General features: G+C 32.3%; 1 protein-coding gene across 1 annotated transcript; it reads right to left on the bottom strand.

Moving 5' to 3' along the window:
* Window positions 1-419: 419 nt before the first annotated feature.
* On the bottom strand, window positions 420-24,123 carry LOC115880617 (CD63 antigen-like). The gene is made up of 5 exons (XM_030897895.1): window positions 23,849-24,123; window positions 22,124-22,315; window positions 19,357-19,527; window positions 6,149-6,367; window positions 420-1,537 (listed from the first exon to the last, which is right to left on the bottom strand). Exons 1-5 carry the CDS (start codon window positions 23,909-23,911, stop codon window positions 1,472-1,474), a joined length of 711 nt encoding a protein of 236 aa, XP_030753755.1. The 5' UTR covers window positions 23,912-24,123; the 3' UTR covers window positions 420-1,471.
* Between the last annotated feature and the right edge of the window lie 2,680 nt (window positions 24,124-26,803).

Below are 26,803 nucleotides of genomic sequence, written 5' to 3'. Positions count from 1 at the left end.
GTCGTAAATGCATATTTTTTACTCAGTAGTTTTATACAGGTACGGACGAAAAGTTATTACTCTTCAAACCAGTTAACAAATATGTTGGTGGCTCCTTCTAAAAGTAGGAGTCATATTGACATCAAAATCAAATTTCTCATGCCAAAAAAGTACCAGACGCCAATTTTCATCAAAATATTGACGTTACTTCAGAAATTATTTGAAAAAAATTAAAATAAAAATGCAACTTCTACACCCTGTATCTCCGAAACTAAGCATTTTAGGACATACATTTATACTAATTTTTTAATTATTTTTATCTGCAGAATATGCTGCCGAATTTTCCGGAATACAGTTCGGACCACCCTGTATATTAACTCCTTAAAGCAGAAAAGATCCTGTAATTAGAGATCATTACTGCAATCTAGAAAAAATATACATTCTCCACTCATTTATATTTATTAGGTTATATAGATTTTAAAGATTTAATACATACATATATTGTAACATTAAATACTTTGTGTAAAGTAAAAATACGAGAATAAATTTTCTTAAGACTAATTTTACACATTTTAAATAATGTTCAAATAATTTTTGGTACAATTTTGGCAAAACCAATTTCAGTTCAAATCTAGACTAAAATACATTGATCTATAGTATATAATGACATTGATCTAATAAACAATGAACAACGAGAAAATACTTCGTTCATAGAAAATGTATTTGAGCATTTTTCCAACAAAGTAGATCCGTTTTCATATAAAAATATTTAAATAGGTATTCGAATTATTAGAAGTATACATATTATATCAAAATAATGCTCAAATTGGCGTACACACTATTTTATATCAAAATTTCCTATTTACTAGTGCAATGCATAAATTGTTATTTTTGATTTATTATTGTGTTATTATGAAGATTAATTATTAAATTTAATAAAATATGTAAAAATATATTTTAACAGAGATCAATAAAAATAATTGTTTTAAACATCTGGGCACTAGTAGGTATGAAGTTTTGAAATATTTTTACATATGTATTCGAAGTAAAATATTACAGTAATATAAACTATTGGTAATAAACTACAAATGTGACAAAGTGTAACAAATCAGTCTGTGAAAGTGAACACATGCAAGAATTCGAGAACAGTTGAGACATAATTTGTAATATTTTAATCTTAAAAATATTCTGTGTAAAAATATCATAAACTTATTTTTTATATAAGTTGTAAAAAGTGTATCAAAAAACTTAGACAATAAAACAAAGACATATTCCTATAATAAACAGAGAGATTCCTTTCAACTATAATCAAAACAAATACTTATTTTAAACTTATTTCACAACCAAAATAGTTATTTAAAATAAATAATAAACAAATATAAATAATACTACTACGTTTCGTAACAACAAAGAAAAGTATGCAAAATATAACAAGAGGTACCGTGGATGTGACAATGTTACTAAGCTACAATATTGTGCCTTTGGATACTGCTTAAACTGTTTCATATTCCTTGCGAATGTGCCGAGCCAACGCACAGGCGAAAATAATTCCAAACAACTAAAAAAAATAAATTAGATAAAGTCACTTTAATTGCAATAATGTTCCATATAAATTAACTTGAAAATGTTGACTATTGTAGCTCAATACAGTTCAACCTCTTTACTCCGGACATTACAAGATTCTAGTGATGGGAATACCGGTTCCACATGAGTCGCGTTACAGTAGCGACCGTTCCAGAAAAATACCGCGACAAAATAACGCTATTTTGTAATCGAGGTACCGACGTTCACAGTGTCGCGGTACTCGCTTATGCAGTATTTCTGGCATTAGTTACCTACTCCCAACCAGTGTTGTCAGGTTCTTACAATTGTACCAGCTGTTACAACCATTCCTGCCATGAACTTAGGTAGAGTAAACGCCACGAATGTTTGGGAGTGATTCATCGCTTGATCAAGTTAGAATCGACACTCGCGCTATCATTTTTACATTAAAAACGTAAATTTTTACCGCAGACGTAGGTTTTTAAAGGCCCGGTCTAATCATCTACCTGCGCTCCTCCTACTTATTCTAAAATGTTAGCGTGATTGACAAAGACGATACTATATCGCGTTCCTTTGATTGATTCGTTTTTGTGCATCAGTCCACTGGTGTGCTTGCAGTGCGACCAATGGGGCATTCCATTTTATATTTATAACCAAATATATGTTTTAACAAGACTTTGACAGTTAAAACAACAAATTACAACAGATTATATATTGATTATTATATGACTTGAAAGACCACGGCACTGGAATTAAGTTTTATGTGACCTTGAACAGATTAGATCACATGGTAGCGACCTTTGAATAAGAAGACTAAGGAAGGAGCATATCAAAAATCTTAGGTACACCGCGATGGGTCTCAAATATGGCCGACTTAAATTCCGGTTTATCAGTGTCGTTCTAATTTTATTTAAAAAATGTAAAACTATGATGTAGGGTAGACGTGGGGTAGACTCAATAACTTGTTGTTTTATTTTACGTTGTGAATAAATGTTGGTAGTTATTAAAATTGTTATAAAAATATATAATTCTAATAAAAATAGATAAGTTATAATAAGTATTTATTAACACAAACATCCGATACGCTACTGAAGCAGGTAAGTCAAATTAACGTATCTAAATTCTTTGACATCTAATCTTTGACAAGTAATAAATAAAAGCTAAAATGCAAGAAAAATATATAATTTAGTTAATTTAAGTGAATTTCATAAATGATCGGTTTACTACACGTATGTATATTATATAGTCACTTACTAGCGAAAAGTTGTTCCATTATTTCACTCAATTTTTGCCGAGATCTACCGCATGCTACACAACCAACTATTTTAGAGTCTTTTTCGATAAATCGCGATAGTGTCACTGTTAATTTAAGTTCTGCCACAATTTCCATCTAGATTTACTACCTTTATACAACTATCAGTAGTAGAATAAATAATAAATAACATAAAATAAGCTCCGTAAAGACTGACAAATCCACAAAATTTCAAATCAAATTCAAATGTGTCAAATGAATCGTCAAACAGAACTGTCAAGGATCCCCACCCTAGAGAGCTTTTATGGTGGCTTTTCCGCCCACCATGCATGAATACATGGATAGCATTATGCTCCTTCCTTAGTCTTCTTATTCAAAGGTTTTAACAAGACTTTGACAGTTAAAACAACAAATTACAACAGATTATATATTGATTATTATATGACTTGAAAGACCACGGCACTGGAATTAAGTTTTATGTGACCTTGAACAGATTAGATCACATGGTAGCGACCGATGAATCACTCCCAAACATTCGTGGCGTTTACTATACAACTGATATTGGAGATGGAGAATTACTCTCTATAAAACCGTCCCAGATACGGAAGAAAGGGGGGGGATGATAGATCTGTAAAGTCGCTGTGATTAACCCCCCTCCCACACATTTCTACATTCTACGACCTCAAAATACATTTTGCTGAGATTTATTGACTTTTCCACCACCTTTTTTCACAAACTGCAACTACTCCCAACCTTGCCGTTATCTCTGTGTCCGTGTAAATTCATAAACAATTTCATAGACAAATTTGTAAACAATACAAGATGACTAGAGGAATTTATAGTGGCAATACGTTAGGTTTCAATTTTAGAAATTAAACTATTAAATAAAATAAAAAATATGCCCTATTCACTAAACTGACGTTGTTTTTATTATTTAAGCACGAATAGAATTGACTTAAAATATGTACATACTTTTATTGGTATTCAATACTTTTTATTCGCCATCTATTCAGAGTGAAGAATTTTTATTCTTTCCAATAATAATTTAGATTTATATTCTTCTGATCCACGTTATAACCGCTGCAATTTAAAGAAAAAAAAACACATTTGTAAGATAATTACATTTTTCTATCTTTTGTTCTTAAAATATGTTTGCTTTAAAAACTTAAACAATAAAAAAATGACATAATTAGAATCATTATTCCATCATATATAAATACATATGCTAAATTTTTTTATCTAGATGTATGTTTTTATCTACATATATTTCTTACTCGTGGGAAAATTTAGAAGTAAAATGTTAATGTTCATGTCAGGTAATCATAAAATCATTCTTACATTATTCCCGTATATGTTAGTAAAATGTAATTCTCTTTCTTGTGGGATTATATTACTCTAATTAGGATTTTATTTTTAATCAATTGAGAGTGGTTTTACAAGTTTCCGTTTTTTTTTCAATCATATTTTCTTCTTTATTCATATTTTTTTTGCAACATAATATATTTAATGTTAAAATCAAGAACAAAGTTGAACAAACTACTGTCAAAAAAATTCTTTTTTGGTGACCGGTTTCGGCAATTCTAGCCATCATTAGACCTTAAAAATAGATATAAACAAAAAAGCAAATAACATTTTTATTTTATTTTATTTGCTTTTACGTTTTATCTTTCTAACAACGCTATTTTATACCATGTCTAGTACATACCAAAAATCGCTATTTCGAAAGTAACGTAGCGACGGGAGCACCAACGCCAATAGTAACCGACCAAACAAGCGAAAACGGAACCCTAGAAGCGCTCCAGCGACTGTTGGAACGAAGTAAGTCGCCGCCGCGCCGCTGAGGTCGAGCGTCGATAGCCAGTTACAGCAGGGACCAGTTACTTCTGTTCGCGACAGGGAACTAAAACTCTAGGAGCGCGACGGCTGGAGCGAAGTAGGTCGCCGCCGAGCGTCGATGCCCAGTTACAGCAGTTACTTCTGTTCGCGACAGGGAACTACAGGGAGCGCGACGGCTGGAGCGAACACGTCCCGATCGAGATCGCGCGGCGCTACGGACATACCAGTTTCTGATACTACTGTTGGCGACCGATGAAATCGCGACGGCTGGAGCTAAACACGTTAGAGGTGTGTAGTTCGTGAACGAACTAGTTCCAATAAACTATTCCGACCCCGGAATGGGTTTCTTAAAGAACTAGTTCTTCAGGACCTATTCCGGGATCGAGACTGCCCGATATATAATATGCGACGGCGACGGATCGGCCAGCGCGATCGTAGTCCTATGCTAGGCAGGAATGGGGAGTGCCAGCCGTATGTTATCGGATCCGGACCTAGAGGAACTAAAAAAGACGAGTTTACGTACGGATAGGCCAGCGCGATCGTAGCCCGATGCGAGGCGGGAGTGGAGAGTGCCAGCCCTATGTTACCTGTCCCGGACCGAAAGGACTGAGATTAACTAATTGAAAGACTAAAAATCTATTCAGTCGGCAGACCCGAGATATAATACAAAGCGACGACAATAGATTCGCCTTCGTCTATTGCCACAGCCGGTTACCACAGAAAATTGTCGTGGATACTGTTTTTGATTTTTAGTTTGTTCTTTGAATATTTTATGGAAATGTTTCACTTTAGGTTCCTAAAATTAAGAAATATCTTATAAAACGAAGTAGATGTTCTGAATTTTTAGACAAAAACAAAAAACTTGAAGTAAAGAAAATGCAATTTTTCGTAAAATTTTCGTAATATTTGCTCCAATTGATTGGTGATATAGTTTTTTAAATTCTGATTTGAGTTTCTTTTTTATTTTTTTTATCTGCAATAAAACTTACCTATATGTTTTTAACATACCCAATTACACGTCTCGTTATATCTCGTACATTATAAAAATTATACCGATCATATTCTGAATAGTTCTGACAACGAAACCCATTAGCAAGCAACGGGGATGCCAACGTTAGTCGGGAACTATTCTGAACTAAAGACCTAGTTCAAGGAACTATTCCTCTAGAGGAACTAGAACTAAGGAACTAGGATTCCCACCTCTATTAGGGACCATTTTTAAAAATTGCCAAAATTTTTTTTTTCCCGAAATATCTAGAAAGCCATGAACTTTTTGAAAAATCTGAAAGAGGATATTTATGACCCCACAAAATTGCAATTCTTTCACTATTCAACCGACTCTCTATCTCCAGTAATTTCCGAGATACCCATAGAGAATATCGTAGAAAACTCACCGTGTAAGTATAGTGCATTTATCCACTATTAGACTACTGGTGAATAATCCGAACAGTTTTCTAATTTGGACTTTGGACAAACCTATTGTACTTAATTGTCCGAATTAAAGAGGTGTGCCGTACTGTAATTTTAATTACTAGTTACCTGAAATCCGGCAACACCCAATCCAACAGCCCCAATACCGGATGCATAGTTCATAAACATCTCCTTCAACTTTTGAATGCAAGATGATTTGTACACGCCAACTGTAGTCTTTTCACAGACACCGTGATTGTGAACATTTGGACAGCAAGTGTGGGGAAGGGAATTGTTATGATTGACCTTTTGCCAATCGTCCGGACCATTCATTCCACAACACTCCAACTGTAATAAAAATAAAATGGGTGTTAGTATAAAACTGCCGTCCGAAGTTTTTCTAAATTTTAGTGCCCTATAAAAATAAATGTGTCAAGATCCAATCTCTTATACATATAGTGTCCATGTCCATAAATTGAAATTATTAGTATTTCTGTCTCAGTGTTAAAATTAAATTTTTTTTTTATTTAATTTAAAAAAAATAATATGGCACATGAAATATACGAATACTTCATAGAAACTAAAAAATTAAATTGTGAATTACTAAATTCAAAAACGTGTTCATGCAAAAAAACTGTAAAAAACACATATACAGGGTGATCCGAACTGTATTCCGGAAACTTCGGCAGCATATTCTGCAGATAAAAAGAAGTAAAAAAGTTCGTATAAATGTATATCTTAAAATGCTTGGCGGAGATACAGGGTGTAGAAGTTTCATTTTTATTTCGATTTTTTCCAAATTATTTCTGAAGTAACGTCAATATTTGGATAAAAATCCGGCCATGAAAAATTTGATTTTGATGTCAATATGACTCCTACTAGTAGAGGGCGCCACCTACATATTTTTAACTGGTTTGAAGAGTAATAACTTCTCGTCCTTACCTGTATAAAACTACCAAGTAAAAAAATATACATTTACGGCGTTTTTTACATAAAAAAGGTGTCTTGGTAAAAATCGCTAAGAGTAATAGTTTTCAAGATACTTGGAATCGAAATTATCAATACGATATCTGTTACCGTTTTGGAGTTATGGGGTGTTTTTCAAAAATGTGCATTTTAAACAAATCGCGGTAACTTTTTTGCTATGGAAAATTTTGTATTTTTATGAAAACATTTCCAAAGCACCTTTTTACGTAGAATTTATTGGTTTAAGTATAGTTTTTTTCAAATTAATAATTTAATCAAGTTATCAACAGAAAAAATGATTTTTTATTTGGGACACCCTGTGTATTTTTAATTAACTGGAAAGAACTTAAAATTGCCTTTCCAAAAATATAGGACACTTGATATTTTCTTATAATCCTCTTCGAAATACATACGAATTTTTTAAAGGTCGCCACTTTTAACTAGTAGGCTTTGTACCCCTTATTAATGATATGCCTCTAATGGAACTCGAAAACATATTTTTCCAGCAAGACGAGGCACCTCCTCAGAACGCTGAAGTTATGAGCAAATTTTTGCAGCCAATTTCAAGAATAACTGATTAGCTAACCAAGATCCCAGCCGTTGGCCGTCGAGGCCACCGGACTTTGTGCCTATGGATCTAATCTATGGATATCTTTGCGGAAGAATAAAGGTTCTTATTTTTAAATTGCCCGTATAATCTAGACAAAAATTAGAAATACTTAGAAGTTATGAGAGTGTATCTTTCACCCCCACTGAGTTAATGAATTCCGCAAGAAATGTTTAAAAACGGCCCCGTCTGTCCATAACAGAAGACAGTCGATATGTCGAACAGCTGTAGCAAAATCTCATGTCTTCGTTTGCTATTAATTTTTATTGTTATTAGATATAGTTCAAATGTGATGTTGGTTAAATATAGTTTAAATTGTTATAATATTCTGCATCTCTCATAGCAAATATTATTTTCGTTTTAATTGATGCTCACAGCTAGATTTTTTTGCATTACAGCCGGCGCCGTTCATAGCCTACTTATTTAAAGTGGGCGAATTTTTATAAACACTATATTTCGAAGAGGAATCGAGGAAAATATCAAGTGTGCTATATTTTTGGAAAGGTAATTTTTAATTATTTTCAATAAATTAAAAATATATGTTAGAGTCGAATATTCTTAGAACATTTATAGTTAGTTAGTAGATAGAACATGAATTTACATTAGGTTAAACCCTACGGTAGAAAACAAATTTTTCCATAATGTATCCCAAATCTAGAGAAACTTCTAAAAAGGAACCACTTCAATCGACGATCGTTTTTATTTTCTCATCGTAGGTATACGGTTTCGAAAGCTCGAATATGAGACTTTTATTTCTGGCGCTGTTAAAATTACATCACCGAAGTTTTATAATTCAAAGGTGCCTCTAGAATCCAATTTATTCCAGACGTCCGCACAGTTGTTTTCGGGAAGACATCGACGACAATTTATTACTATTTTTAAATAGAACCTCCTCACGACCCAAAACAAAATAAAGCGGAACATATTAAACATATTCGTGGCCAATTTGTTTTCTATATTCGATTTTCCGTCATGGGAGTTGTTGAATTATAGATCACCGCTCTATCTCGACTTCGTATACTTTAGTAATCTCGCTACTTGAATTATTACATTTAATCGATATTCAGGAACGAAATCGAATGTTTGTTTTATAAACTATTCACCAGTATTTTTAAGACTTAAAACTTCATACAGAACCTCGAAATTAGTGGAATAAATTAGTGGTTTCAGTTAGCGTAAAAGTTCCTTTAATTTTAGCATTTAGTTTTAGTATGTCAAAATTAGTGATAGTAATTTTCAATTATTAGAAAAAGTTATTAAACTTTTAACTTTTATTAAGCTTCGTTCAGAACCTCCCAATTAGTGGAATAAATTAGTGGTTTCAATTACACTTTATACTTTTTAGTTTACGACATAGATAAATGAAACAAGTTTAGATTGGAAAGTGCCCATAAGGACAATTGAGGACAATGTAAACACTATTTGGCGCTATTCTTGCAACGGTCGCGACCATAGACAAACAAATAAAAAGAGACTGGCAAATTAAATGGCAAAGAGAGGGACAACGTTCCCGTAGCGCAACTCAGAACGCAAAATTTCGTTCTATTTATGTTGATCTGCGCATTACGTCTATTGGGCCCACTATGTCATTCTAATATAACAAGAGAGAAAGAAGCAACCATATAAAACGTAATTTCTAAATAGAAATTAGAACAATCGCCTTTCGTTTTCGTCATCATGACAACCAAGATGACAACATCATGACAATTCGTCATGTTTGTTAATTTTTCTTTTAGTGATTTACCTTTTTTTCTAAACTCTCCATTTTATTAAACTTATGAATATGGATAGGGAACAAATTCCTTTGTTCCATATAGGTATTTACATTTTGTTACTTATAATTTTCGGTTATACTATTTGTTACTTTATTTGCTGCAGGAGCCAGTATCATCTATTTTTTTTATGTATTGGTGTCCCTTTTCTCTGATGGATATGTTAAAGACACCCGGTAAAATAAAAGTAAGTAGTTATATTTTATCATCTTATTAAGAAAAAGGTAGAAGTAGTAGTGTCAAAAATATTTCGAACCTCTCTTAACATAACAAATTAATACAATTAATTTTTTTCATTTTTTGGGTAGGTAGTTTATAGCTGGTTTATAGTAACCAGAAATTTTATTAATATACCTATTTTACTTTTGTTTTAGGATTAAAACTGGACTTGAAAATGGTTCAGGATCATGATTCTCGTAAAGTCTTCTTTGCTTGGATATTCACTTTGTTACTGCAATTAGGCAGTTTTTTCGAAAATGAGATTTTTAATGCAATTTAAAAAAATTGGCCGATCGTTTCCTGCAACAGTCAGCTCTTCTGCATTTAAAATGTAGGTAAAAGGTAGGTGGGTGGAATAAACACTGTTATTTTTTGTTATTATATTATAAAAAGTTTATTTATTTTTATGTATAAATAAATATGTTCATAAAACAGTACAATTTTTGCTTTTTTTATAATTTCTCTTATAATAGTAGTATTCTTTCGTTCTGAAAGAAATTGCAAATTTTCACTTAAACTGATTTATTCCCTACACCACGTTCCCTTTACGTGGTATAGGGAATAAAGTGAACATTTTCAGTTTCAGAATGAAAGAATACTACTAATAAAGGCTAATTTAAATTTTCCGCCAGCCAGAATGTGCGATAATGTCTTACAATACGTTTTATACCTATCTCTTTCTTTTTCATATAAAGCACACATAATAAAGAAATATAGCAATAAAGACGTACGTCCTGCCATGGTCCTGCTAATTGGTTTCAAAATTGTTATTCGGAGTTGCGCTACGGGAACGCGGTCCCACTCTTTACCATGAGATTTGTCAGTCTCTTTTTATTTGTTTGTCTATGGTCGCGACCCAAAACTTTTGAAAATTTCGGAGCGGTTCGGCTTTTTCCGGAATTATATTGCCAAATATTGTTTATTCAAATTTATTATTATTTTCGTTTAATTTTATAAATAAAATACAGTCTGTTGCATACAAAAAACTTTATTTTATGTAAGGACGCATGTATGAAATACCTATGAAACATTGGAAACCGACGTTATGCCACGATCCACGATGGTTTTTGCAGTTCACAGTTCACAGCACAGCTTTTTAAGTTTTTAATGCCACTTTTTCACAATTATCACCGGTTGGAGTAAATAAAACTTGAATTAAACTCACAAGATAGCAATAATTACTTTGAAAATGGACGCTATAAACATTTTTTTCGAGATTTCTTTAATGAGAGCGGTTTAGATTTTGAAAGATTATTATGATTTTTGAAGATTCTGACTATGACAAGAGAAAATTATTTCTGTTTTTGTTTGCCGTTGCTCTTAGCGACCGCTATAGCAGCGCCAGATCGCGTATAACGGTCGCGACCCAAAATAATTTCGCGATCCAAAATTTATACGGGCTTTCCAATCTAAACTTGTTGCATTTATCTATGGTTTACGATCATTCACAATGTCTAAAAAACACAATTAAAATTAATAAAATATCCTAGCAACAGCTTGCGGTGGTCTGTTGTATCCATAGAGGACGCATAATATTTAGCTTATAAAACCTTTAAAACAATAAACTTTTGATTTCTAACCAAAGTTTTTCTTGAGGGGTGATAACAGGGGCCGGAAAGTGAAATAGCAAAAGCGGTTCCACCGTTTCCATGGAAATTTCAAATAAAATAGTTCCAGCCTCGGGCGCTAGGTGGTAGTGCAATTAATTTTTAGGTTAAGAAGTTGCTACTAGTTATTGCCAGATGGCGTTCAATCAGATTTTTTTTTTGTAGTTTCCATAGTTTCCAACGGCCATTGTCATACTATTGTCAAATTCTCAAAAAATATTGTCGTTGTCATAGCGCCAATCATAATATTATCAAAAATGATTATCAAAACGTTTTTCAAACTATAATTTGTTATATGTGTTTTTATTAAACAATTCTGTTTGTTTGTGGCCCTAAAAATATAATGTAAGTCTTTTATTTTTGCCATAATTTAAGTACCTATTTATATTTACTCAATTTACAAAACTTTGGGCGTATTAGGTTGGTCTTGTTTTATTATAATAAACGATGTTTAAATATTTGACTTATAAATAAAAACTTTAAATAATAAATAATATTTACACATGTTTGGCTTTAATTTTATTTAATAATTGTATAAATTATACTGTTAAATCTTATTTTTTACACATCACAACGATACTTGTTATTAGTATTGTCGAATTTGTGTAAAAAATAAGATTTAATAATCAAATTTAATTATTTTAGAATAAAATCCATTCAGCGCGGGCTCATTTAAAAAGCCCGCGCTTCGATCCATTTAAAACAAGCCCTACTCAATAGATGGCGCCACTTATTTTTCAGTATGGCAGAGTCCATTCTTTTTCTAGCTAGGTATATTCTTTGGGTGATAATCAAAGGCCAAACTGACATTCCTCGCAAATTTTGAAGTATAATTAGTGGAAAAGTCAAAAGTTTGTTAACTTTTTCCAATAATTGAAAATTACTACCACTAATTATGACGTTCTAAATGCTTACATTAAAATTAGGTGAACAAACTTCTGCAGCTAATTGAAATTACTAATTTATTTCACTGATTTCGAGGTTCTGAATGAAGCTTTATAGTTAAAAATTTGCGAGTGATGTCATTCTGAAGTTTGATTATCATCCGTCAAAGAAATTGTTGGAATGAAAAGGTCAAAAAAAACTTTTGTTACTTACATTTTGAGAAAAATGCATTCTTCATAAAAATTTTTGCTTGTTTGTTAAAAGGTTAATCCCGTTTATACTTTTTCAAATTTCCACACTATTTTAGAGAAAATTAAAAAAAACTTGAAAATATGGTTGAATTGAGCCCTAAAAATCCGTAAAAGTCAAAACGCGTTTCTATGGTATAAAAATGAAGTATGCCGTTAAATAAATAAATCAATAAAAGCTGAGTACATAAATTAACATAAAAGATATCTTCTTAATATTATAAAAATAATCAATCTAATAAAGTCTATCTTCAGCAGTTCAAAAATGGGTCTAAAAATAGTACTGAAAATTCTGTATCCTGTCAAAAACGTCTAGGTTCCTACTGTGGCTTAAAAGCACTTATTTATGTCACTTCGGTTAAATGATGGCATTCAGGCTTAAAACAGCTTAATTATCTTTAATTTAGAGGTTAAAGGTAGGCCATCTAATTCTCTAAAAATAGGTTAACAATGGTTGAGTTGTTGACATTTTATCATCGTTTCTTGTAATCTCGCTCTCTTTTTATACCGTAACTTTATTTATTATACAGTATGTCCCCGGATTGTCTTTACAAGAGGAAAACCTTTTTTATTATTGACATTTTGAGAAAAATGCATTCTTCATATAAATTTTTGCTTGTTTTAAATGGTTAATTCCATTTATACTTTACTAAATTTCCATACCGTTTTGGCTGAATTTTTTTTTCTGTTGTAATATAATTTCGTTTTCATTCTTTGACAGATTATTATTCAAAGAATTTTAATAAACGTCATATTTTTTGCTGTTTTAGAATGTTAAAGAAGCGCAAAATTTATTTAGTTCATTGCTACGGAATGGCTGACAATAGTTATCAGAAAATGTGATACTTTAACCCACCAAACCAAAACAAAAAATATGACGTTAATCAAAATTAATAATAACCATCTATACTCTGTTTTTTTTTCTCAGGTAAGATTTCGACAGACGATGACAGAAAAAAAGCAAATGACATCCCATACCAATCTATTTATTTGACTAAAAAAGTTTCTAATAATTTTTAAGTTAACTATAGATGGGTTTAAATATAAATCCGCCATGCGTCATCTCTTGTTGTTTTTAACCAGTTTCATTAGTTTATTTCAAAAATGACAGATCGTATTTCAATTTTATTGGTTTGACGGAACGATGAACGACAAACGGACGCCGATGCGTATGAACTCGCCTTTAGATTTTTGACGCTTGTCAAAGTCTTGCCAAATTATAGGTTATAATTTTGTGTCAACCAATGTGTCAATTTTTGTCAAATATCCTGCGTTTTGGAAGATGATGCATTTTTATTCGTGTTATTACCTGTGTTTTGTGTCTTTTGAAGTCAAGTGGAGGAAAAATCGAGTGAAAATTAACTGTAGACCCAGAGCACAGTTTATAGTTAACACTCGCTGCCCAGGCAGAAAGTCTTATACACCAATAAAGTTACAAGTTACCATCAATAAAGTTCGTATACCATCTCGTCGTAGATAAGTGCATCTCGAACATACGACCATACTAAACACATACTAAAAACTGGAGTAGCTGTAAAATATCGACATCACACGATAGGTAAATAATGGATTTTAGTACTACAGAGAAATAATGTCAAAAGGTACTGGTTTAAAAATATTAAGATTAAAGTTAATTAACCAACCTTTAAGGTATAAAATTTGGTAAGTGTTATTATTAATAAAATAGTTTGTTTTATTTACCTATGTTGTTTTATTTATTCCTGTGGAATATTACAAATTTGTATTTGTACATAAGTTATATTGATAAATATAATCATAAATGCGGGTAGTTTCATAAAGCTTGAAAGTAAAAAATAGTTCTTTTTTATATTTTTTTGGTATGTGGTGTCTTGTTCTTGTTTGTTTTGTATTAACACATACCGTTTTTATTAAATAAAATAACTCGGTTACATTTTTTCAGTTTTATACAGTTTTTTTCACAATATTTTGAAGTAATCACTTGTCAATCAAATTTTAAATATTTCCTGCTATGCGTTCCAGTTGTACCAACTTATTTCTTTGTAAAATAAAATAAACTACTTTGAAATTAAAATGACAGACACATATATCACTGTCAAGGATCTTCTCGTTGGATAGACTATATGTGTCCTCAAAGAATGAAATCTAAATTATATTACCATGGAAACGCCTTTTGATTTTTAGGACTTATAGTTTAGGAGCTAGCACAAAACATCCCCCCTTCATCCCCCTTTAGAACTATTTCTTTAATGGCCATAAGCGGGAGTAAAAGACCAACCGCCCGAACAAACACTAGAGGCGCCACCGGTCATCAAATGGTGTAAAAATTGCGAAAATTTAATCATCTAATTTTGACACAAGTGGTCGCGCTTAACTTTTTCAATTTTAATTCAATATTCATTGTTTTCAAACTATATTATTAGACTTTGTTGTATTTTGTGAATGTATAAATGTTTTCTTAGTATAAAGTCGCATTATAGTAATTTAAATTATATTACATACATATTTAAGATTAAAATATTATGACACATATGTCAATTGCCGTCTAAAATGTCATCTTGATAAAAAGTTAGTTATTGTCAAAAGTAGTTAAAATCCAAGTTAAAATCATGTTAAAATACTAAAATTTACAAGTTATAATTAGATATTTTATATTATTTCAACAACAAACACATAATAGTACAGCGTAATGTTGATATGCAGGTCCAAAACAAAAAGTGCCGTTATATTTTTCAGTTTTCGTTGCCAGCCGCGGAAGTTTCAGTGATTTTAATGTTGTCGGATATTTTTATTTGTGAAATAGAAATATTGCGTTTGGATTGCAAAACTAAAAGTGGAAGTTTTATTGCAATGTAAGTAAGCGTTTGTCCATTTTATATTTTACTTTTTTCATACCTACGACAAATATACATATATTGAAATTTGATAATTCGTTTTATTTAAAAAATGTTAGAAAACAAGCTTGTAATCCTGTAATTGACATAATTGTTATGTAATATATTCCATTTAAATGTATTATATTACTTTTTTACAATTAAAAAAATGTAAATTTGAAAAATATATTAAAAATATATACAGGCATTAATTGAAATTTTTTGAGTGCGAACAAACACGAGAGGCGCTTTATTATTTACTTTCATTTCTTAACATGACAGACGAAGTTCTAAAGGGAGATGTTTTGTGGGATCCCATGTCGCGTGTGCCGTCGTATGTCCCATAAATTTTGTTGCGGGGATTTGTTAAGCTCCTCTAGGAGTAATTGACAAGCCATTTGGTCGCCATATTTAAAAATGGCTGCCATTGACATTGTTTTTGACGTTTACAAGGAAAAAAGCGTGAAAGGATTTGAGAGGGCTAAGCGATCGCGGAAACACCCTGTAGAACATGGAGCACCAAATGACAACACACCCCTTCCTGTAGATTTTGACGCTTACTGGGCCTCCTGTCAAAAAAAAGAATTATTGCAGTCATACTTTGTTGATTGGGTATCCCGGAAAAAAGATTCTGTCACTGCATCTATTCCCATTTACCTGGGTGGCGTTGTTAAAGATGGCCAGCCAAGGTGTTTCAGTATAAAGAATGGCAGAATTGAAGAACGTACGTTGGAATCTGATCATGAAGAAGCGGATGACAGAATGCTAACCCATATTTCTCACCTGACACTGACGTAAAGAACGTAGTTATTTGTTCTACCGATACTGATGTTTTTGTTAGTGCACTTCAACACTACTTGCAGAAGTGGAAAAGTGCAGGACTTAAAGAGCTTTATGTTGCCTTTGGAGTAGGAAAAACGTTGCGGTATATTCCACTTCACTCGTTTGATGGCAGATTACCACTTAATGTTTTAACAGCTTTACCTGCTATTCATTCTTTAACCGGTTGCAACACTACAAGCAAGTTTGTAAATGTAGAAGTAGTGTTTTAGACCAGTGCAAGAACCCTCATACATAAGTTAGTAAGTTTTCTGCTTAAACATCTTAATTTTTTGCCTTTGAAAAATTATACTTGTTGCGCGTTTTTTTGTGAATAAGTCTTAAGCATTTAAATATACTTTTATAATTTTGAAACCAATTTTTATTAGTGCTTAAAAACGCGCCATGGTTCCATATTTTTAAATTATACTTTCCTCAAAAGAACTACAGTTAAAAAATATGTGTTCACAAAATTTGTTTGCGGTCAAAAAATGAGTATAATAACCTTTAACGCTAAAATCGCGACCGTTTGTTATAGGAAGATATTAAAATATATAAGAAATTAGTAACATGTCGGCCATTTTTAAATATAGCGACTATACGACCACGATCTGGAGCGTGTGACCAGTTGGTTTTTAAGCTCTTATACATATTTAATTAAACGCCGCGCAAAAACTTAGGGGACATATAACTGCACACGAGACATGAGCTAGCGCCCGCACTATTAGGAGTAGAATGACATATCGTATATTCAGATTCAGTTTTTTAACATTATTAGAAGAGAAGTTACATTTCCTTCTATCATTTTTAATAGACATAAAACAATAAAACTATCTACTAAATACTATTATCGATTTCACCACATAACATTCATTACCTCATAAAGAATTTATACAATACACTATAAGCCACACAATCAAAAAAGCTACGATATAAATAATAAAAGAATAACGATTTTATTCTTTCAACGCTATAGTTTAGTTATGTACACCTATCAAAATCTATAAATATAAAGAAAATTGTGTCATTGTGAATGTATGATTTCAAAATAAACGGAAATAAAGTTATTTTTATATTTATTTTTTCGGAGCGATGTTAAAAATATTAATTTATAAGAATATCACTAAGGTATCAATTATTATAGTTATATTTACAGAAATAAATAAATATTAATGTAACCACAGATTAAGTATACTATATGTATACAGATAAAAAGTACAGTCGCATAGCGTTGTCTTAAGCACTGCTTGATTTTATTAAGCGTTTGGTTTCGACCATTCTGCTTTTTAATAAAAGTTGTCATATTAAACTATTTTATAGTGGTTTTTACAACGTATCCTATAACGCATTAAACGATAATTTCTTTTAGTATGATATAACACTCAATGAGACAATGCTATATGATAACAAACATATTATTTTATTAGACTCTTATACCCACCATGTAAGAGTTCTATAATATTCATATAACTAGTAGTCACAAGATAATAGTTACTTAAACTTGTCTTATTAAAGTTGTATTACGTTGTATGATAGAATGTTTTATTGCGTTAAACTACGGTGCTGTATACAACACCAGTTATATAGCCTTATATGATAAAATTGTGATTAACAAAATACATTCGCTGTAATTATAACACTGGTAATGTATAATATAACCTCATTTTAAATTAAATGGTATACCTAGTTATTTATTGTTGTTGTTGCAAAAGTAATATCTACGTACGAGTATAATCTATCACAGCTATTATGAATTCTGGACAAAGTTGGAAAAAAGTTAACAAATCCAGTGGTAGTTATAAAGAGCATGTAAGAAAAAACTCCTCGAAATTACGGCAAATAATCCCGAGAATTCTCTCGGGTTGTCTGACTTCTTCAAAGCATTGTTGTCACGTTGATGTAAAAGTTTTACTGTAGTAATGTTTGTATTGTTTTATTGTTGTTTTTCCAAGTCCTTAGGTTGCCGCTCACTAGTCGGGCACGCATGAAATGCATTGCGTGCACGAATCCATGAAAATCTGATCATGTTTGTTAGTTTAAATACTAGTGAAATGAGATTTGGCAACATCTATTTGTCACAAATCTCAATATGTCCAAAATAGTTCTATAGTGCCTGGAAATTCTGCGTAATGATAGATATTTATCCTATACCGTTTTATTTTACAACAAAGACTTATTTAGGAGATTCATTTATAACAAAATGGTTGCATTATAATTCGCCATGTTTAAGGCAGAATTTTTGTATGGCCTATGGCCGCCATTATATGAAGCAAAATTAAAAACATCAAAATAAATTGTAAAATGTTATTTTTGAGAACTATTTTGTGATAAGATTCCCACATACAGTAATAAAGTGTTTAATTAAATTAAAAACAAGAATTTTTGAAAATTTTATTTTATTTTATTGTTTAAATTTCTATGTAAACCTTAATCGAAATTAAAGCGCTTTAATTTTTTGCCAGATACATACCTATAATCTACAAGTAAAATTTTCGGCGCAACAAAAATTGTCCCTACTTTTCAAATCCTATTAATGATTTTTATATTACATATTTGTTGTACCTTCTGGCTCTACCCGCCATTTTCGGGTAAAGTCTTCTTTTTAACAATCCACATCCTCTAGATTAATTTTACGACACGCTTAAAATATAATTTGCTCCTAATATTCTTCGGTAAAAAATAAAATACTCTTGTACCTCGCTAAATGATTAAATGTTTTTATTGTTCTGTTTCTTAGATGTGACCACGTAATACACAATAAAACCAGTTTTGTAATAGTCATATAACGCTGTGTAAAATAGTTGCATAAGAGTTGTATACCCTTGTTATATGAAACTACCCCTCAAATATTATACCAAGTTATATAATAATATCGCCATATTGTTTTTTCTCATGCTGACATAAATGTAAGAAAATTTTATCTTAGTTTGTATGTTAATGGAAATTCTTGCTTTGCTTGATCATCACCATTACAAATGATTAATCCGACGCGAACGAAGTCGCGGGTACACACTAGTAAAAAATAAAAGAAATGGAATTTAACTTTCAACTCTGTAAATATTCTAGTAGCGCTAAAATTAGTCGATAATCCAATATCTAATTACAACATCGTAATTAGATCATAAAGAAGCACTAGTTCAATAGAAATAATTTATTCATCAGATAACAAGTTTATAAAGATTGAGGCTGAAAACTATACATGTCCTTTAAAAAAATCCGTTACAAAATTCTAATATTGACTGACATTTTCAACTTATTTGTCAATTAGTAAATACGTAAAGATTCAAATCGCATAAGTCAATAGAGCTGATTTACCTAATCTACACTACTGATTTTCGAAGAAAAAATGAATTAAAACTTACCTCGTGCTGAGCAACATCCCAGGTCTTCTTAATATCAGTACTAGTGTAGTACTTATACATTGTAGAATTCAGTTTGGTGTCCAGCATAACCTGAACTTCGTGACGATTAATGTATCCGATGACTCCAGCAGCAATTTCAGCAGCAAAGATAACTCCCAAAAGAATCGAGAACTGCAAAATTAAATGACTATAGTTATATACTATTATAGCCCTGTAAAGACACTTAATAACTAAAAAAAACAAATAACTGTATCTTTTTCGACAGGATTTAGTCTAGAGAAACTATTTTCAGGTCTAATAGAAAAAGTATCACAAAAGTAGCAGCTCTAGACACAACTGGAGCAAGGAACAACACAGCGCTAGAAGTAATTCTGGACTTGCAATCAATCGACTGGCTCGTGAAGGATCTGGCCGCTTGAGTGCCCTCAGATTCTTCTTCTTTCTCAGCCTGGTTCCATCCAGTGTTGGATATAGGCCTCTTCTAGGTTTTTCCACGCTTCGCGATCTCTAGCCAATCTTATCCGTTGTCTTCCCGCCACTGCCCTGACGTCATCGACCCATCTCTTTTTTGATCGGCCCACACTTCTTGCTGTTCCCCTAGGTCTCCATAGGATGACTTTTGGGGCCATCGGTATGGATCCTGTCTTGCCACATGTCCTATCCATTGCCACTTCAGACTTGCCACTCTTTTAACAACATCTATTAATTTTGTTTTTTGACGTATGTGGGTGTTCTGTATTTTTTCCCTAATGGTGACTCCCAACATGATTCTTTCCATGGCTCTTTGTGCTACTCGTAGTTGTTCTGCTGTTTTTCGGGTAATTTCCATAGTCTCTAAGCCATACATAAGCACAGGTAGAATGCAGCTGTCGTAAGCCTTTTTCTTTAGGTTGATGGACACCTTTTTATCCTTGTAAATATCGCTAATATTTCCAAATGCTACCCATGCCAAATGGATCCTGCGTTTATCTCCGTATTTTGGTTTTCCTTACCCAGCTTGATTTTATGACCTAAATAATATATTATATGGTGGTCTACGTTTTCAATAATAACGTTGTCTACGATAATGTTATAGATATTGTTGCTCATTATCTTGGTCTTCTTCAAGTTCATTTTAAGGCCAATTTTCTGGGATTGGTCATTTAGCTCCTTTAGCATGGTGTTCAGTTCTTGAATGTCGGTGCTCAGCAACACAATATCGACTGCGAACCTAAGATGGCTAAGGTGTACCCCATCGATGTTTAGACCTCTATTTTCCCATTCTAATTTCTTGAAGACATTTTCCAGTGCCAGTGTAAATAACTTGGGAGAGAGTGGTATTTTTTCTGTTTTGAGATCATAGTCTAATTTGACTTGGAAGGTTGCACTATCATAGATATTTTTAATAATGGAGTAATATCTGGAATCAATTCTCGCGTCTTCCATTGCAGTTAGAAATGACCAGGTTTCGATGCTGTCAAAGGCTTTCTGGCAGTCTACAAAGGTCAAATGTAGCGGTATATTGTATTCAGTTGTTTTTTCAATGACTGTTTTAATTGTTTGTAGATGATGGATGGTACTAAAACCTCTTCGAAAGCCTGTTTGTTCTATTGGCTGATAGGAATATAGTTTCGTAGACAGTCGGTTGTTGATAATCCTAGTGAAGAGCTTGTATAGGTGCGAGAGGAGGCTTATTGGTCTATAATTCTCTATATTTGTATAATCTCCTTTTTTGTATAATAGCACAACTTCTGCGTTTTTCTATGCGTCCGGGATTTTACCCTCCATGAGACATTTATTTAACAATACTTCCAAGGCATCCACTAATGGTTTTCCGCCCATCTTCAGCATTTCAGGTGTAATACGATCTTCTCCTAGGCTTTTGCCATTTTTTATTTGTTGAAGTGCGTATTTAATTTCTGTGGTTGATATTTCTGGTATGTCCTCTGATTGTACATTTGTAATATGTTTTTGTACTCTATCTTTGTTTAGTATAACATACTGATAAAGTTGTTCGTAGAATTTGTGTATTTCATTGCTAATTTCATGTTTGTCTGTTGTTATAATGCCATGTGTGTTTCTTATCTTTATTATTTTTTGTTTTCCGCGCATTTGCAGTAATTAGCCCTAAGATTAAGGGAATCCAATCTATGGAACCAGACAACAAGGAAACAGGAGGCACAGGTATAGACATCTTTTGCTGGATGCCAGGCCACAGCAATGTGGTGGGCAACCATGAAGAGGGAACCAGGGGAGAGGCTGCGGCCGTGGCAGATGACCCACCGCTTGTGACGATCAACACATTGAAGGAAGTTATAGAAACTACTATCAAGGCCAAGCAGCAAGAGACGTGGCAACATCGTGAGGACTGCGCTACAGCTCGCATAATTGTAGATGTCATCACTGGAAACTGCCCCACGGCGCGGCGGTAAACCTTGTGAGATGGAAGATTTCCGACGACGACTACTGAGTCCTCCTGAGAATTGCTGTCCTCCATTCGCGAATTTCAAGTTCCAGAGCTTTACGCCGGGCTACTCGAGAACGGTTCTGAAAGGAGCTGTGCCCGATAGCCTGGTGCCTCCATATGGCGCGGAACAGTTCTGAACTTTATGACTCAATTGATTGGAGAGTATCACGTGACGACTGCGTGAATGGAGGACAGTAAATGCGGAGAGGAAGAAGAAACCATAGAAGGTGTGTAGTATTATTTTTAGTGTTTTAATAACTATGTGAGAAAAACATCTAGCTAGCATAGACAGAGCTTACAGAGCACATATTTAATACTTACAGTTATAATCATACAGTGGTTTTCTTTAACGGCTCCACAGCATCCGAAGAATGAAATCAGGAAAATAATGACACCGACGGCGATCAGAATCACTGGAGCGAGTTGGTAGCTTGGATAAACGAAATTCGAATACTGAGCATAAATATGAACGTGGGCGATTACTCCGACTACCAATATTGCCAAACCAGATATCTGGAAAAAAAAAATTCAATAATAGAGCAGAATTAATAATTATATACAGGGTGATTCACGGTGACGTTTATGGAGAACCGGTGATAGGATTTTTTTGAAAATTTGGGTTTTTGCATAAAGGCGTCTGCTCCATCTGTCTAAATTATTTTCAGCATTATAGTGTTGCCTCTTGCCAAAAAATGTTGATTTCTCATTAATAAAAATGTACAATTTCCTTCCCGAATGTGTTCGAGGTTTGGCAAGAAACAAGTTAAAAGCCACATTAAAAATCTTTCTAGCAAAGAAAGCCTTTTATTCGTTAGAAGAATTTTACAGATCCGATAAAGCTGTGTTTATAAGTCTGATATCTAATGTGTAATATTTGTTGTTTGTATATATTAATTCTATCGTTTTTTATTTCTTCTATGTATTTGCTTATTTTACTTAGTTAAGATCTTAGTTTAATTGTAGTATTATCTTAACTGTAATTATATTATTTTGGTGTGAAATATTCTTATTTGACAATGTTTCCATGCCTGTTTGGGCTATTTTATGTGTTTTTATTGTAAACATTGGAAATAAATAAAGAAATATCTATCTATCTATCTTACTACTAAAAGTGGTAGCATCTTTGTTATTTTAAATGGAACACCCGGTATATTATTACATTTTTGAAAACTACTTTGATATCTCATCATTTTTATATTATCTTCTCTTTGATAGTTTTCGAGATAAAAAATAAAACATGCGTAAAATTGACATAAACATTATCTTGAATAAACATTGGTTAAATCATAAATTCGGCATATTAAGCTGAAATTTGGTTTTTAAGTTAAAGAAAGTCGGCAAATCCAATCTATCTAAATCAACTGATTGAATATCAAACAGGGAAGTGCGAAAATATAAATTATTTCCGTTTGTTATAAAATTACTCAATAATAATCTTTGTTATTTTAATGTTATTATTATAAAAAATACATCAAAATGTTGAGGTGCCCGTTTTTCGTGCCCGTGAGTGTAGATTACACACTAAATAATAAATTTGATTTATGATCAGTAAAGTTCTAAGTTAAGTTCAAATGGTTAAGAAAATTTTTAGTAGGTACCTAGGCCTAGGTACTTTTTATCTCCTTATATTTAAAGGAATGAGGTTCTGATTTACTGATAATGGTTTGATCTTCCTTATTTTCAAACTATTCTAGATAATATTTTAATCGTCAGCTAGTGCCTATCTTGCATCTTGCATATCTAGTTCTGCATGCAATTAAAGGTCACTTAATGATAAATTGACTGATATAAATAGTAGTAAATAATAAATAATTGTAAATACTTATAACATCACAGTAAATGTTCAAGCCTGGCACACTCTATATAAAAACATTGATTTTAAAACGGTAAGGTATTCTAATTGGTTATAAAATTGTTCAGTTCAACTTGGGCAAAAAATGCAATTCTTAAATTAAAATTGCATACAATTTACAGCTATGAAATCTAATAGAAAACGTATTTTATTTAAAATATTAAATACTATGTTTCCATCTTAAAACAACTTACCGCAAATAGCAAATTGAAGCAAAATAGTAAATATTTCACACAGGTCATCCCGCCTGACACCATTTTCAAAGATATTTATTCGGATATCTCTGAATAAAAACACTGTGAATAAAACCTTCAGAAATACTCACTACACCACTTATATTTTTATGCGACAACGAGTGAAAATGTTGAAAATAATCGAAATTATGGTTCAATTAAATACGACTCCTTTCGTAAAGTTGAATACAAACAAACCTGACAGCCGTCCACGATAAACGTCACTCAAAAATCGGCGAACGAAATTTTACTGACAGAGATGACAACTGACAACCGATTTTACACGATTCCATGAGCGCCTTTATTGAAAAATTTAAAATATTCTATTTTTGAAATCAAGATACCTAAAAAAGTATAAAAATGAGAATTATGATATGTTAAGCTATCTTCCTCTAGATGGCACTATTTGAATTATAATAAATGAAATTGCTGGTTGCCGGAATACTAAAAAAAAACTTGGCGTTGCTTTTATCTTTCATATACAAGGTGGTCTATTTCTTAACAGAGAAGAAATATGTACAGGGTGTCCCATAGTCCAAAGGTGAAAAATGAGTCCCATAGACATTTTCACGTAGAACTGAGTAACGTAACTGGATTTTCGCTGGAAGTTCATTATTGAAATATGATGACCCAAACTTATGTGTTTCTTTAATGGATTACCCTGTATATTATTTTTTCATTTTATTTGTCTTGTTGGGGTTTCTAAAAATATACTATACTGATACTTATTTTCATGAATAACGTAAAAAAATGCATTACTTAACTTTTTAACATAGGCGGCCGGTTTAACTGGTCGAAAATGTGGAAACTGAGTCCCATAGTTCTTCACATAGAATCTAGTGGCGTAAATAGTTTTTTTGCTGGGAGCTGTCATTTTTGAAATATAACCCAAGCTTATGTTTTTTTTATGGGACACCTGCCTGTTTTTATTTGGTTTGCTTTGTTCATAGATAAGATACTATAACATAAAATAGATAGGAAATTCAATACATTTTGTCCCGACCAAACGGTCGCGCAATCTCGTGGGTCTAGTAATGGACTATGGCGTAATTGTGTACAACCTGTCACTTATATAGGTTCCTAGGCATGGCTTTGTTACGGGCTGTCTAAAAATTAGTGATTCGAGCGATGCAAGTGACGCGAGTACCAAACGACGAACGCAAGCGATCCTAGAATGAAATAAATTGAAATCTGATTTTAATGTTACATACTCGATAAAAAGCCGAGCGAATTTTCTACATACATTGCAGGTAGCAAATTTATACGACACCGTATAATATATTTTTAGTTAAAAAAATGAGATTTGGTATATTAGTATGACATAAATTAGGATTGATTGACGTATGCAATTGTCTTCTGTCACTTCCTGTTTTACCGGAAATCACTACAATTTTTGACTTTTAAATGGCACCCTCGGTATTTTTTTAATTTATTAGATAGAAAATTACATTCTAAATAGAATGACGTATCATAGTCAACTTTTGACATATTCGCTTAAACCAAATTGTATTTTAAACTTCAATCTAGAGTGCCATGGCTGTGTTAAAAACACTAATTTTTAATCAAGGAGCCTTGGAAAAATAGATTTGATCGTCTTATATTTTTAGTGTCTTGCCCTGGCCGGTTAAAAGATGCTCAAATCGTATTTTTCATTATATCTCAATTTTTTTTTCAAATGGAACAAGGGTGGCTCATTAGCATATTTCGAAAAAGAATTTTTTTACGCATAATTTGATATCACACACTTGGTACTTCGAGTCAAATTGTCGTTATGAACCGCACGTTACAATTTCAAATAAACCATATGCGAAAATGTCAAAAGTTGACATGTGATATGCCATTCTATTCAGAGTGTCATTTTCTACCGAATAAAGTAAAAAAATACCGAGAGTGCGATTTAAAAATTAAAAGTTGCAGTCATTTCCGGTGAAACCGGAAGTGACCGAAAATAATTGAATATGTCAATCAATCCTAATTTATGTCATATACTAACATACCAAATCTCGTTGTTTTATCTGAAAAAATAAAAACGTTATAGGGGTGATCCACTTTTGAGACGCACCCGGTATATTTATCCGTTGCGTATCTGAGGGACAACATTTTACGACCTACATCGACAATGCTTCGAAATAAACTAAATTAAGCGATCAAGATCAAGCGAATCGCTCGCCGCTTACTACTTGCCGTTCATTACCGAAAAAATATGTGCCCTGCGCATGCAGCTTACTGCTTGGCGCTTAGCGTTGACGAGTACTTACAACATGCGACGGACAAAAAACCGTATTTTTAAATACGAGCGATATTTCGCTCGAGTGATCACTTATTGGTTATTGCAATCGCTTGATACTCGAGTACTCGATTATTGAAATTAATCGGTTTTTCCCATCACTACTAAAAATATAACATACTCTATACTTATTTTCATTAATAAAATAAAAATGCATTATTATTGCTTTTCAACATTAATCAACCTACGTTCCATCATGTTATCTTGATAAACTGCAATGAGAACAAATTTGTGCAGCTTTTAGAGAACACGCTGTTACGCTGTTGATCAGAGCTATTATTTATATTTTTGATCCCACTTCTGAAATCATTTTTCACACAGAAACTGGCGTGGAATAACCAATAATCACAATTTTATGTGGAATATATTATTTGATTGTTTTGATTACCTTATATTTATACCGGCCGCCTATGTTAAAAAATTAAATAATGCATCTTTTACCTTCTTTATGAGAATAAGTATAGAATATATCTATTATGTTTTTAGAAAGGTAAATAAAATAAAAGTTCCCATTTGATATCAGTAATAAGAAAAACATCTAAAAAATGCAGTTCGTTCACTGAAATAGGAGTCAGAAGGATTAGGTTTCGTCCACACATAGTTCAAAGAAGATTTTTTTCTTAAAACTA

This window comes from Sitophilus oryzae, unplaced genomic scaffold (assembly GCF_002938485.1).
Source record: "Sitophilus oryzae breed Bouriz unplaced genomic scaffold, Soryzae_2.0 scaffold_1081_pilon_pilon, whole genome shotgun sequence".
Lineage (NCBI taxonomy): Eukaryota > Metazoa > Arthropoda > Insecta > Coleoptera > Curculionidae > Sitophilus > Sitophilus oryzae.
The sequence above is the reverse complement of the archived record's forward strand: the minus strand, read 5'-3'. Positions and strand labels throughout refer to the sequence as shown.

What these genes read in the sequence shown, in the direction of transcription:
- LOC115880617 (XM_030897895.1), bottom strand. Translation starts at nt 23,911, where the DNA reads ATGGTGTCAGGCGGGATGACCTGTGTGAAATATTTACTATTTTGCTTC. An exon ending in GCTTCAATTTGCTATTTGCG is followed by an intron (nt 22,316 to 23,848) that starts GTAAGTTGTTTT and finishes TTTTTTTTCCAG; the next exon opens with ATATCTGGTTTGGCAATATT. An exon ending in GGGATGTTGCTCAGCACGAG is followed by an intron (nt 6,368 to 19,356) that starts GTAAGTTTTAAT and finishes TTTTTATTACAG; the next exon opens with TTGGAGTGTTGTGGAATGAA.